Below are 12,269 nucleotides of genomic sequence, written 5' to 3'. Positions count from 1 at the left end.
TCCTACTATTTTTGCAATACCACCAAGTCTTAAGCTATATCAAAGTATAAAAACTTACTTTAAGTAAAGCTTGAAGGTTAAAAAAAAGAGTTGGGGCTGGGCACAGTGGTGCACGCCTATAATCCTAGCAGCTCAGGAGGCTGAGACAGGAGGATCACAAGTTCAAAGCCAGCCTCAGCAAAAAGAGAGCAGCTAAACAACTCAGTGAGACCCTGTCTCTAAATAAAATACCAAATAGGGCTGGGGTGTGACACTCAGTGGCCGCGTGCCCCGGAGTTCAATCCCCAGTGCCAAAAAAAAAAGCTGGGCTAGTCCTCATTCTTCACTTCTGAGATTCAGGCCTGCAGAGAGCTACCACTGGCGTGTTGTGCTGAGTCTCCTGGAAATTCTGGGGGAAGTCAGGGTTTCCTGTCCTGTGCTGTCTCCAGCCTGTGCACTGAGAAGCCTTTCACATCTCCCTCTCTGTGATCTTAATGCACACTCACAGCCAAGCTTCATTGTGCAAGGGCCCATAAGAGAAAGCGTGGTCTGGGAGTGAAGGAGACCCAACTCCTGCGTGCATATGAGGTGGCCCTTCTTGAGGTTTCACTGGCAGGCAGTGGCTAGGGATACGCAGGTCAACATCAGGGTCAGGACTCCCCTGGACGTCTAGATTTCTGCAAAAGACTGAGGAGTAGAAAAAGGGAGGAGGGACTTTTTCCTATACCATACTGTTAATTTTTTTTTTTTTAAGTATCAATTCACTAGGTTTCTCATGCTCTTGTTCATATAACATGAATTAACAGGAACAACCAAAGAGTGCTGAGGGTGAAATAACTACATGTGGAGAAAATCACATATAATGATTAGAGAGGGCCATTCCTTCCTCTTTCCTATCATCAGATATTCACAAATAGTTTGCTATTGGCCACCATTAGCCTCTACAGCATAGGAACGTGTGCCTTTACATAGAGTTCTGGTTCCCACCATGTAAGAACTTGTGAGTACAGAAAATACTATGTTATTTCATATACATATATAATTCATTTATTTATTTTACCTAGTTTAGGGAGGTTCCAAGAGGTGAATTATCCCCTAAATTTAGAAAAAGAAGATGCGAATTAGGGCTCAGTGGGAGAGTGCTTGCCTAGCATGCACAAGGCCCTGGGTTTGATCCCTAGCAACACACACACACACACACACACACACAATGAGTCTTCTTAAGCACTAGTTTTTTGAGCGCCTTCATTTAAAATATTTTGCAAACTTCTTGAAAAAATGGATCTTCCTTTCCATGGGGGGCATGGTAAATAAGGCTTTCTAAAGCTGTGATTTATATGAACCGATATACAGATTTTAAAAGCAAAACTTATTATACAGGTATTATATTTAAATGTATACAGAATATTCGAGATTTTTCTTGCAATATACAATTTGCTCTTAGTGGTATAGACTTACTGTTATAAACAATTTGGAAAGTGCTCATGGACCAAAAACAGCTAAGTCAAGACTAAACATCTCCCAGCAGTTCTCACCACTGAGACTTCCGGAAGTCTCAGTGACTCTGTGTGTTGCCTGCTGTCTTCCAGTAACACCTAGTTCTCTCTGTAAAATTGTACGTCAGTGTTGACTTTTCAGCGGTGCAGTCACTGTTTTGCCTTCTGTGTTGAAGGGCATGGGCGCCGTGTTCTTCAACAAAGGAGAGAACTGTATTGCCGCTGGGCGACTGTTTGTGGAAGAATCCATCCACGATGAATTTGTGACCAGAGTGGTAAGGCATCTTCAGATTTACTTTCAGTTGCGTAGAAATTGCTTTTGCTTGAGCTGAGTGTGGTGGTGCATATGGCTTGAGAGGCTGAGGCAGGAGAATCCCAAGTTCAAGGCCATCCTGGGCAACTTGATGAGACCCCATCTCAAAATTTTTGAAAAGGGCTGGGGTGTAGCTCAGTGGTAGAGCAATTACCTAGCATGCCCAAAGCCCTGGGTTCAATCTCTAGTACCACACACACACACACACACACACACAGAAATTGCTTTTGCTTGGAAAGTATTTCTGGGATTTTTCATGAATCAAACAATATTGTTGATAACAATATTGTTTTTTTGTTTTTTTTTTTAAATCAGCCTTGGCTGGGGGTGTGGCTCAGTGGCAGAGCATGTGCTTACAATGCAGGAGGTCCTGGATTCAATCCATGTTTTCTTTGTGTGCTTTTAGGTTTGGGTTTTTTTTTTTCCTTCATTATTGGGGATGAAACCCAGGTCCTTGCATATACTGGGTAAGCACTCTACCACTGAGCTACAGCCCCAGGCCCCCAGTCCATTATGTTTTTATAAAATTTAAAAAAAAATGACCAACAGTCCTTTATTTTGTCTAGCAGGATACTGACATATTTACAGTTACAGTATATGACATCTAGAATTTGCTTCAAAATAAACCAGGAAAAGCAGAGGTGAGGAGGGGAATCAATGGGCCAGAGTTGGTAGTTTCTGACGCTGTGTGAGGAGTACTTGTGGATTCATTTTATGATCTCTCTGCTTTTATATGTGTTTCTAATTTTTCAAAGTCACAAGTTACAGGTCTGTGTGAAAGCCTTAAATCTACTTGAGAGTGTCAGTACCTACACCTTGCCCTGCATTTGTGGCCCATTAGATCCTTGACACTTCAGAGAGCTATACTCCTGGATTTTTATGAATCCCTGAATTACCCATGAGAGGTGCATCACTAGATCCTTACAAGACTCTGTTTTGCACTTAACATGACAGGATATCATTTCTTCCACTAGCATAACCAACTCCACAAATAGCCCCTGTAGGCTGGTCATGAATCCATAGACATGGAACTAAAAGTCATTAATAGGACTGTTAAGGTGAATTCTGTGGCTAAAATAAACTCTAAATTATGCCATGTTGTATCATTATGAAGGTAATATTAATTATGAACTTGCTTATATTTGCAAAACCACCACCTAGCTTTTTTATTGCTCCCCAGAACCAATTTCCTACATCCCATCCTGCCCGCAAAGCAAAGGAATCCTCTGCATGAGAGCAGATTCCAAGAAGTCAGAGAGTGGCAGGCGGGGCAGGCAGTGGGCAGGGGCTGCCTCCTGAACTCTGCAATTTAGTTTGTGTCTCAGTAAAATGCAGCGTGCAGAACTAAACGCCACAGGCTTTCAGGGTCAGCAATAACTGGATGAAATTTCAATGCTGAGACCAGAAACTTCAAGGATGTGCTCTCTCTGCCCATCAGCAAGCACGTTTTGCACACGAGCTGTGTGTGTTCATTCAACACCTGTTTCTTGAGCATCTGCTTAATACCACACACTGTGTGGGTGCTGGAAACATCAAGGTGAATAAGGTAGACGTGATCCCTGCCCACTCAGAGTGTCTCCCCGAGCCCAGGACTCCATTCAAGCCACTGAGAGAGGATTGCCACACCTGGAGTCAAACTCATGGCCCTGTGTGGTCACGGTGACTGCCACGGTTTCTTCTTATTAGAATTAGACTTAGCATCAGAAAACGCAGGAAAAGATCAAAACAAGCAAGCAGCTTGTGCCATCGGTTTTCCTCAGAATATTCTAGCAATTCCTCTGACTACACCATGAGAATTTCACAAAGGCAGTCTGCCATGTGTGAGCAAGGGGAAAAAAACAACAAGGTGGTCATTCAGAAATTCTTTTGCCATGAAGAGTGTGTGTATGCTGTATTTATGAAAATTCCAGAACATCAGTTGGCTATTTTAGTGGACTAACCTTCTGGATAATTTTAAAGCTTAGGTATCTTACATCCTGTTAGCTGGTTGAGAACTTGGGCTTTCGACTCATAGCACGTAGTGGTTTGTGCACCTGGGCAAGTCACTTAACCTGTCTAGGCCCTGTAAGACGGAAATCATAAATACCTGCTTGCTCTGGAGCCATCTATCGACAGCTTCAAACAATACCCACCGCATGGTTGGAACCCAGTCAATGATATCCATTCTTAACAGTGAATTCATTGTCTTTTGTGGCCTGGGTGCTATTCAGGTGGAAGAAATTAAAAAGATGAAAATTGGTGATCCACTTGACAGATCTACTGATCATGGGCCCCAAAATCATAAGGCCCACTTGGAAAAGCTGCTGCAATACTGTGAAGCTGGAGTGAAGGAGGGGGCCACCTTGGTGTACGGGGGAAGACAAGTCCAAAGGCCAGGTAAGGTCCCCTCTGTAGAGGGCTTCAGGGTGCGGTGCCTGATTCTTCTTAAATTGGAGTAGATGGTGACAGTTTTCACCTCAGCATCACCTTACTGCAAAAGTAAACACTTGCATGTGTAATATGGGTCTGAACTAATTTCTACACCCTGCTTGAGCAATTAGCTGGGATATTTTCACAACACCATTTCCTTTATTCTTTCTTCTTCTTCTTCTTCTTTTTTTCTTTTTTCTTAACTGGTATTGGGGATGGAACCCAGGGACACTTTATCACTGAGCCACATCTCCAGCCCTTTTTATTTTTAATTTTGAGACAGGGTCTTGCTAAGTTGCCTAGGCCCTCCCTAAATTGCTGAGGCTGGCCTTGAACTTGCCTCAGCCTCCTGAGCCACTGGGATTATAGCACCCAGCTCCACAACACAATTTTCCTGAGTCTCATTTTTCTCCTATGAAAATAAGATGAAATATGCACACCCTACAATACAAAGTTATGAAAATGACAGGCCCTTTGTTATAAACAAGTGTAATGAATAGCTGTTATCAGAAACCAGTGGTCTTGATTCCTGGCACTGAGATTTGATCTCAGCCAGCGTAGCCTAGGAGGGATTTGTTCCTCTGCCTAAAGCAGGACCTGGTACTGAAGTATGTGAATGGCTTAATGTTATGACTCTTGAAAGAAGGAACTAACCACCAACCACAAAAACTGCCTTTTCACCGGGTACAGTGGCCCACGTCAGGATTGGAAACTCTGAAGGCTGAGGCAGGAGGAGACCACAGGTTCAAGGCCAGCGCAGCCAATTTAGCAACACCCTGTCTCAGAACAAAATTAATAATAGGGAAGGGGAGATAGCTCAGAAGTACCATACTCAAGGATTCAGTCTCCAGTACCCCCCCCCCACACACACACACACAGAGCAAATAACAAAACCTTCTGTTCCACTGTTACAGGTAGATTGTACACCAATACCTTACTCTGAACATTGGTAATTACAAGAAAAAAATTGAATACGTATCTTATGTTTCCTATATGAACTGAATTTTTAGGTAACTGAGTAGCTGATAAAAGAGACTCTTTTTTTTTTTTTTTTTTCCTAATGATGGCATCCCGGCTAATTCATGTAAAAAAAAAATTAAAGAGTAGGAAAAAAAATCATCAGTTTGCATTTCTCTGATCGATGATACCATTGATTCAGGAAATGAGTCAGGGTAGGCTGAAGTTGTTAGGAAAAAGGTTGGTGGGAAAAAACAGCTGTACAATGGAGGGATCCCATGGTCACCATCTGGAGCCCCTGGTCAACTTGAGCACTTAAAGAAGGACAACTGGATATTATGCATCTTCTCACGAAATACAATGTGTGATGCCCAGGGTCACCTATGACATGTTCTAAAAACCTAAACACAGTGGTGCCATTAGGTCCAACTTTCAATTTGTAAGGGCTGGGGGGTGAGGTGGGAAGTTATTGTTTAATGGATTCAGACAGATGGTGATGAAGGTTACCTAACACTATGAATGTATTTAATAACACTGAACTATGTGCTTAAAAATAGTTAAGATGGTAAATTTTGTGTTGCGTGTATTTTATCACAATTAAAAAAAAAAACATGAACTAGAGAAACAAATTTCACTCCAAGGAAGCAATGACAAGTTTAAAATATAAGATCTTCTACAGAACAACCGACCCAGTATCTCCAACAAGTCAACTGCCTGAAAACCCAAAGAGAGGGCAAAAGTATCCAAAATATTGAGATAAAAAGACCAAGCAAATGCTATATGTAGAACTTATTTGAATCCTAAATTGAACAAATTGATTGGAAAATTAATTTAACTAAATTTAAAATTAATTAAATTAATTAGAAAAAGTTACTTTCTGAACAATGAGAGAAAGTAAAATATAAATTACAAATAAAGAATGAGCATTAATTTTGTTAGGTGTGATGCTGTGTTGTGGTTATATTTTTTTAAAAAAGGTCTTTATTTTTTACTGATTTGCCACAAAGTACTTGGGAGTTAAAATTATATCCTTGCTTTAAGATATTTCAGCAAAGGAAAAAAACAGCAAAAAAAAAAAAGAATATTTTACTGTCCATTGTATTATTGTCTCTACTTTTAATATATATTTGAAACTTTCCAATAAAAACATTAAAAAACAAGAACCTAGGAATACCAACACTGAGTAGAGACATCCTCTTGGTTTTCCCGAGGCAGAGAGGGGAAATTGTAATGTAGTTGAGACAACTGTTTACTGAAGTATGGCTTCACCTAGAATCGACATTCTTTTCTCCTTTTTTTCCAAACAGGTTTTTTTATGGAACCAACTGTATTCACAGACGTGGAAGACCACATGTACCTTGCCAAAGAGGAATCCTTTGGGCCTATAATGGTCATTTCTAAATTCCAAAATGGGTATGTTCTTCGGGCACAATTAGGTTTCAATTTGGTAATTTTTCCCCTCTGCATTTATAATATTTACAGAGCATGACATCAACAAACATGCAGTTCTACCCTAAGAGTAATTAACTCACTAAATAACTAGAAGGATATGCTTTTGCTAACCATTGTGGATGGTAATTTAAGTTTTTCTTCTCAGCTTACTTTAAGGGCGAGCGTGATGGGATTTTAGCTGGTTAAATTTGTTTTTGTATAGTTGGCATGTGAAATTTCTGTGGAATAGGTTGATTCCCGAGAAATAACAACCAGTTTTCACATTTACATTCTCAGGGAAGGCAGCATTTGGGAAATCTGATTTTGCCAAAGAAAGGGGGCTGTAATTATTTGGTTTCTGCATGGCCCATAAGCCAAATACTGGGGTTTTTTTCTTTTTAATATTTTTTTAGTTGTATATGGACACCATACCTTTATTTCATTTATTTTTATGTGGTGCCAGGATGGAACCCAGTGCCTCACGCATGCTTGGCAAGCGCTTTACCACTGAGCCACAACCCCAGCCCCAAATACTCAGCTTTTTTTTCTTTAATATTTATTTTTTAGTTTTAGGTGGAAAGAATCTCTTTATTTTATTTTTATGTGGTGTTGAGGATCGAACCCAACGCCCCGCGCACGCCAGGCGAGTGCGCCACGACTTGAGACACATCCCTAGCCCCAATACTCAGCTTTTTATAGCCATGCCCCCAGTCGCCATATATTCAACTGCAAATGGCATGCTGGTTGTCATCCTACATGAAACTTCCAAGATGTTCCACATACCAAGGAGGACCACGTGGTAACTGGGTTTGTAAAACCATACTGCATTTGATGGGATTCTCCCAGTACACCTGAAGAAATTCTTCAGAGTGGCTTCAGGTTTACCTCAACCAATGGGAAATTGGGAAAACAAATGTCTACTTTGGGAAGACTTCTTGGTCATCAGCAGACATTGTGAGAGATCTTTGAGCACACGAGGCTGTGGTGAGGGGTCATTTGCATGTGGATCTGGGGATGCTTGTTCCCCTTTTCTCTCTCAGTTAGGAATTGAGTACAGGAATTGTAGGAGAGTCTCAGTTCCCTTCAAGTTAGCTTAAAATCAGTGTGAGTTTGAAACTGGAGAGAGTCAAGATGATCTTTGAAAATCCCTCTGGAAGGCACTATGTTGAAACCTGTGCTGTCTCCAATAAATGCAGCACAACTTATTTTTCCTGTGGTTCTAGAACAAATCCTGTTTCTTTGCTGGAGCATCAGATGAAATTCTTGCTTCATCTACTGGCTGTGTTGTAGAAAATGCATGCATTTTTAACCGTTAGGACCACACTGAATAAGGGGAGATACACCATGGAAGGCACGATAGAACTGGGCTCTTAGAGCAGGTTCATGTCTCCTCTTATCGGGGGTGTACACAGAGTTGGCCCTCCATATGCAACGATTCTATATCTGCAATTCAGACAACCTCAGATCGAAAATAAATTGTATTTATTTATTTATATACTGGATATCGGGTATTGAACTCGGGGGCACTCAGCCACTGAGCCACATCCTGAGCCCTTTTTTTGTATTTTATCTGCAGACAGGGTCTCACTGAGTTTCTTAGGACCTCACTTGCTAAGGCTGGCTTTGAACTTGCGATCCTCCTGCCTCAGCCTCGAAAGCCGCTGGGATTACAGGCATGTGCCACTGTGCCCGGCTGAAATTTCTTTTTAAACCGCTCTGGCCAAGTGTGGTGGTGGACACCTCCTCTACTCCCAACTACTTTGGAGGCCGAGGCAAGAAAATCACAAGTTCAAGACCAGGCAGGGCAACTTAGCCAGACCCTGCCTCAAAATAAGAATTTTTAAAAGTGCTGAGCAAGTAACTCAGTGGTAGAGCACTTGCCCAGCATGAACTAGGGCATCACAGAGGGAAAAATCTGCATCTGTAATGAACATGTACAGACTTTTGTCATTATTCCACAAAGAATAACAGATATTTATACAGCATTTATGTTCTATTAGATATTGTAAGTAATTTAAATATGATTCAAAGTATATGGGAGGAGGTTTGGGGTGTAGGTCAGTGGTAGAGCACTTGTCTGGCATGCGTGAGGCCCTAGGTTCAATTCCTAGCACCGCAAAACAAATAAACAAAAAACTTCCATAAACTTCTATATAGTATATGGGATGAATGGAATAATGTGCATGGGTTAGGTGCAAATACTACACTATTTTGTAAAGGACTTGAGCTTCTGCAGATTTTGGTACTTGCAGGGGTCCTGAAACTAATGCCCCTCAGACACAAAGATCACTGTATACAGAGTGGAAAGACAGGAAAATAACCAGACTTCTTAACACTCTCCTTTGACACCCTAGAAGTTTTCCTCTCTATGTAGAAACGGGAACACGTCACTGCCACCTGCCTACATTTTATAGATGAAATATTCCATGCTTTTTGGTGTTTTGCTTTTCAGTGTTTTGCTTCTTTTCTTCCTATTTTACTAAATAAGCATATGACATGGAGTTCATCTGTTCAGTTTTTTGTTTTTTGCTACCGAGGATTAAACCCCAGGGTGCTTAAACACTGAGCTACATCCAAAGTCCTTTTTTATTTTGAGACAGGGCCTCACTAAATTGCTGAGGCTGGCTTTGAACTTGAAATCCTTTGAACTTGAAATCTTGCCTCAGCCTCCAGAGGTGCTGAGATTCCAGGGGCATGCCTGGAATCAAGGCAGAGTTCACTCTCACATGAAGTGACATCATAGTATAAAGAAATATAAGGCATAGTTATCCTTGCCCTTGGGGAGCTTCTGTCTTCCAGTTTTCAAATGGCAAACACAGGGGTTAAACCAGCCCCGCGGTTTGTGCTTTCATAATGCTGGGTTGGGAGGAGTCGCGCTCCCTGGTCATAGCTGACTTCCACTGGCCACGTAGTGTGCTCTGGGCACTCTTAGCTCATTTCATCCCATGACACTGAGACAACTGCTTTTGCCATTTCATCACATTGCCCCAGGCGGGTTGTCACAGAGCCTGCTCACTGAGCCACCACCCTGCTGCCTGTGTGGGATTCGGAAAGGCCTCGGGGAGGCATGACGGGGACTTCATCTGTGTGTGCAGATTCTGAAGAGATGGAAGGAAGGGGGGTTACTCAGAAAATCTGGACACGGGGCTCAAGGAGAGGGGAGGCCGAGGGGGTCAGGGATGACACCATTGTCACAAAGTCACAAAGATGACTTCAGGTCAGATTTTAGTTATGGATGCAAAGCCCAATTAAACTAGAGTTGTCATATTTCATTGAGGCTCAATTTCCACGTGAGCTTAAATATTTCATCTGTAATGTAAGCAGGTGGCAGTGACGGATCCCCATTTCTCCTCAGAGAGGAAAACTTCTAGGGTGTCAAAGGAGAGTGTTTTGCTTCTCGTGTAATCAAGCTTCCTGTCTTCCTGACAACCCTCGCAGGGACATCGACGGTGTCCTGCAGAGAGCCAACAACACAGAGTACGGCTTGGCCTCCGGGGTTTTCACAAGAGACATCAACAAAGCCATGTATGTGAGTGACAAACTCGAGGCGGGGACCGTGTTTATCAACACGTACAATAAGACAGACGTGGCAGCCCCGTTTGGTGGAGTGAAACAGTCCGGCTTCGGAAAAGACTTAGGTGTGTCTGGCTCTACTTTTTTCTTTTCTTTTAATATTTTTTTAGGATTGTAGATGGACACGGTATCTTTATTTTATTTACTTACTTTTATGTGATGCCGGGGATCAGACTGAGTGCCTCACCTGTGCCAGGCAAGCGCCCACCAGCCGCAGCCCCGTGGCTTCACTTTTATCCTACACAGTCCTGTGTTGCTACATCACAGAAAACCCTGCCCTGTGTTTTATGCAACTCTTGAGTGTTGTTTTGAAGGGCGTCTCCCTCATGGCAGTTAGATCTGGGTTTATAAAGGTACTGATTTATTTATTTTTTTAATGTTCAGCATGTTTTATGAACATAACACACTTATAGAAAAAAAAGACAAACTGTGAGGGAAGGTAATCTTTTTTTTTTCCCAAAGGAATATATTTTAGCTAAAATATGTTAATTTTTAAAAATCTGACATTCACCATGAACTTGGTTGGGCTTTTGTGGGGCTCAACAGAACCAAGAAAGGAAAATGGGTGGAGGGTGATAATAGCTAGCTAGCTCCAAAAATAAAGCCTGTCTCGGAGCTGGCTGGCAGTCTTTCAGAGTCAACACTGTAACTGGCAGATTTGCTGGAAGTCCAAGAGCTCAGATTTAGAGTTTGTAAAAAGCCTAAAATGTAATTCACCTTTCAAGCAGTAGATTGGGAGCTAAGTTTGTGACAGGTCCTATTCTAAGTACTTTACCTCTTTGAGTATAAGCAATTGTCACAGCAGCTCAAGGAGATAGGTACTATTATGGTCATATTGTACAGTTTAGGGAAATGGGGCTCAGAGAAGATAGGTGAGTTGTCAAAAGTCACACAGCCAGGCAACAGCAGAGAGAATTAAAAGGCAGGTAGTTTGGCTGTGGATTCTACCTCTCAAATCTCCAGTCAGACATGCTTCAGAATATGAAACATTTTTGATTTAGTAAAATCACCATCTTAAATAAGTTTGGTTCATTTGGGGTATTTTTTACATTTTCTCTTTCCTGATGATTTTCAGCAATGTTATTTGTAGCCATAAAAGTGGGTGAAGGCAAAGGCTTCCCTGCCCCACGTCTTCTATCTGACTTTTATCCCTGGATCCAAAGCACGGTGGAACACTTGGGAAATTTTTATTGTGAAATGAGGCAACTCTTCTCACTTGTCTTTTGACAGGATAATTGACAGCTTTTACTATAAAGCATTCCAGTTTGCCTAACAGTTTCTTCCTCTCCACAATTTAAAACCCCTTAGCTCATTGCTTCTCAACCTTAGCTGCACATTGGATCAGATGCATCTGAAAGCCTTAAAAAAAAATACAGAGATACTGATCCAATTGCTGTGGTATGTGACCTGAGATAAGAGTTTTCAAAAGCCCTCATTTTAGCTCAGCTTCCAGAATCACATGCTCATTAGTTTTACCATGGTATCCACTGCCCTTAGCCACTGTAGGTACCAGTGATTATATAGCTCAAAAACAGAAACAGGTGAAGAAAAGTAGGAGGATCTGTTTTCTTCTTCTTCTTCTTTTTTTTTTTTTTTGCTTAAATGTGCTCTTTTGTGTTTCTGATATGATATAAATTGCATTTTCCTTACCCTTAAAATCAGGTTAAACAAATGATTCCCAACTCTTTCCTGTGCTCCAGTCTGCTTCATTTAATGTAATCTAGAACACAGTATCCTGGTCACTTCTGTGTATCTCATATGAACAAAGGAAAAAGATGTAACTCATCACTATGCAGGGAAATGAAGCAGGAAGGTTGATCAACCAACACTGATTCTGAGCAGGCCTGGCAGCTGACCTAAGCCCTCACTACTCAAAGTGTGGTCTGTGGACCACCAGCAGCATCAATGGAGAACAGTTAGGATGTCTAACCTTCTCCCCAAGTAGCTGAATCAGAACCTACAGTTTACGAAAGTCCTCAGCTGATTCACATGAACCTGAAAGTTTGAGAAGCGCTGGTCTGGGTGACATTCCTTTTACTTTGTGACCTATGCCCATGTCTGGAAGGCCAGTAGTACCACATCCAACTTTGAACTTGGTCCATCAACTGCTA

At 41.7% G+C, this 12,269-nt stretch overlaps 1 protein-coding gene across 1 annotated transcript in view; it reads left to right on the top strand.

Moving 5' to 3' along the window:
- The window catches only part of Aldh1l2 (aldehyde dehydrogenase 1 family member L2), a 55,424-nt gene that overhangs the window by 39,356 nt on the left and 3,799 nt on the right, over nt 1–12,269 (top strand). Inside the window, exons 19-22 of the mRNA XM_046429358.2 lie at nt 1,652–1,750; nt 3,999–4,164; nt 6,462–6,567; nt 10,024–10,223. Of these exons, the coding sequence (XP_046285314.1) occupies nt 1,652–1,750; nt 3,999–4,164; nt 6,462–6,567; nt 10,024–10,223 (571 nt within the window). The remainder of the gene's footprint in view (nt 1–1,651; nt 1,751–3,998; nt 4,165–6,461; nt 6,568–10,023; nt 10,224–12,269) is intronic.

The sequence above is a fragment of the Marmota monax genome, unplaced genomic scaffold (genome assembly GCF_021218885.2).
Source record: "Marmota monax isolate L192 unplaced genomic scaffold, Marmota_monax_Labrador192_F-V1.1 WCK01_AAM20220418_F8-fsc00051, whole genome shotgun sequence".
NCBI classification, from domain to species: domain Eukaryota; kingdom Metazoa; phylum Chordata; class Mammalia; order Rodentia; family Sciuridae; genus Marmota; species Marmota monax.
Note: the sequence above shows the minus strand (reverse complement) of the source record. Positions and strands in the feature narration are given on the sequence as shown.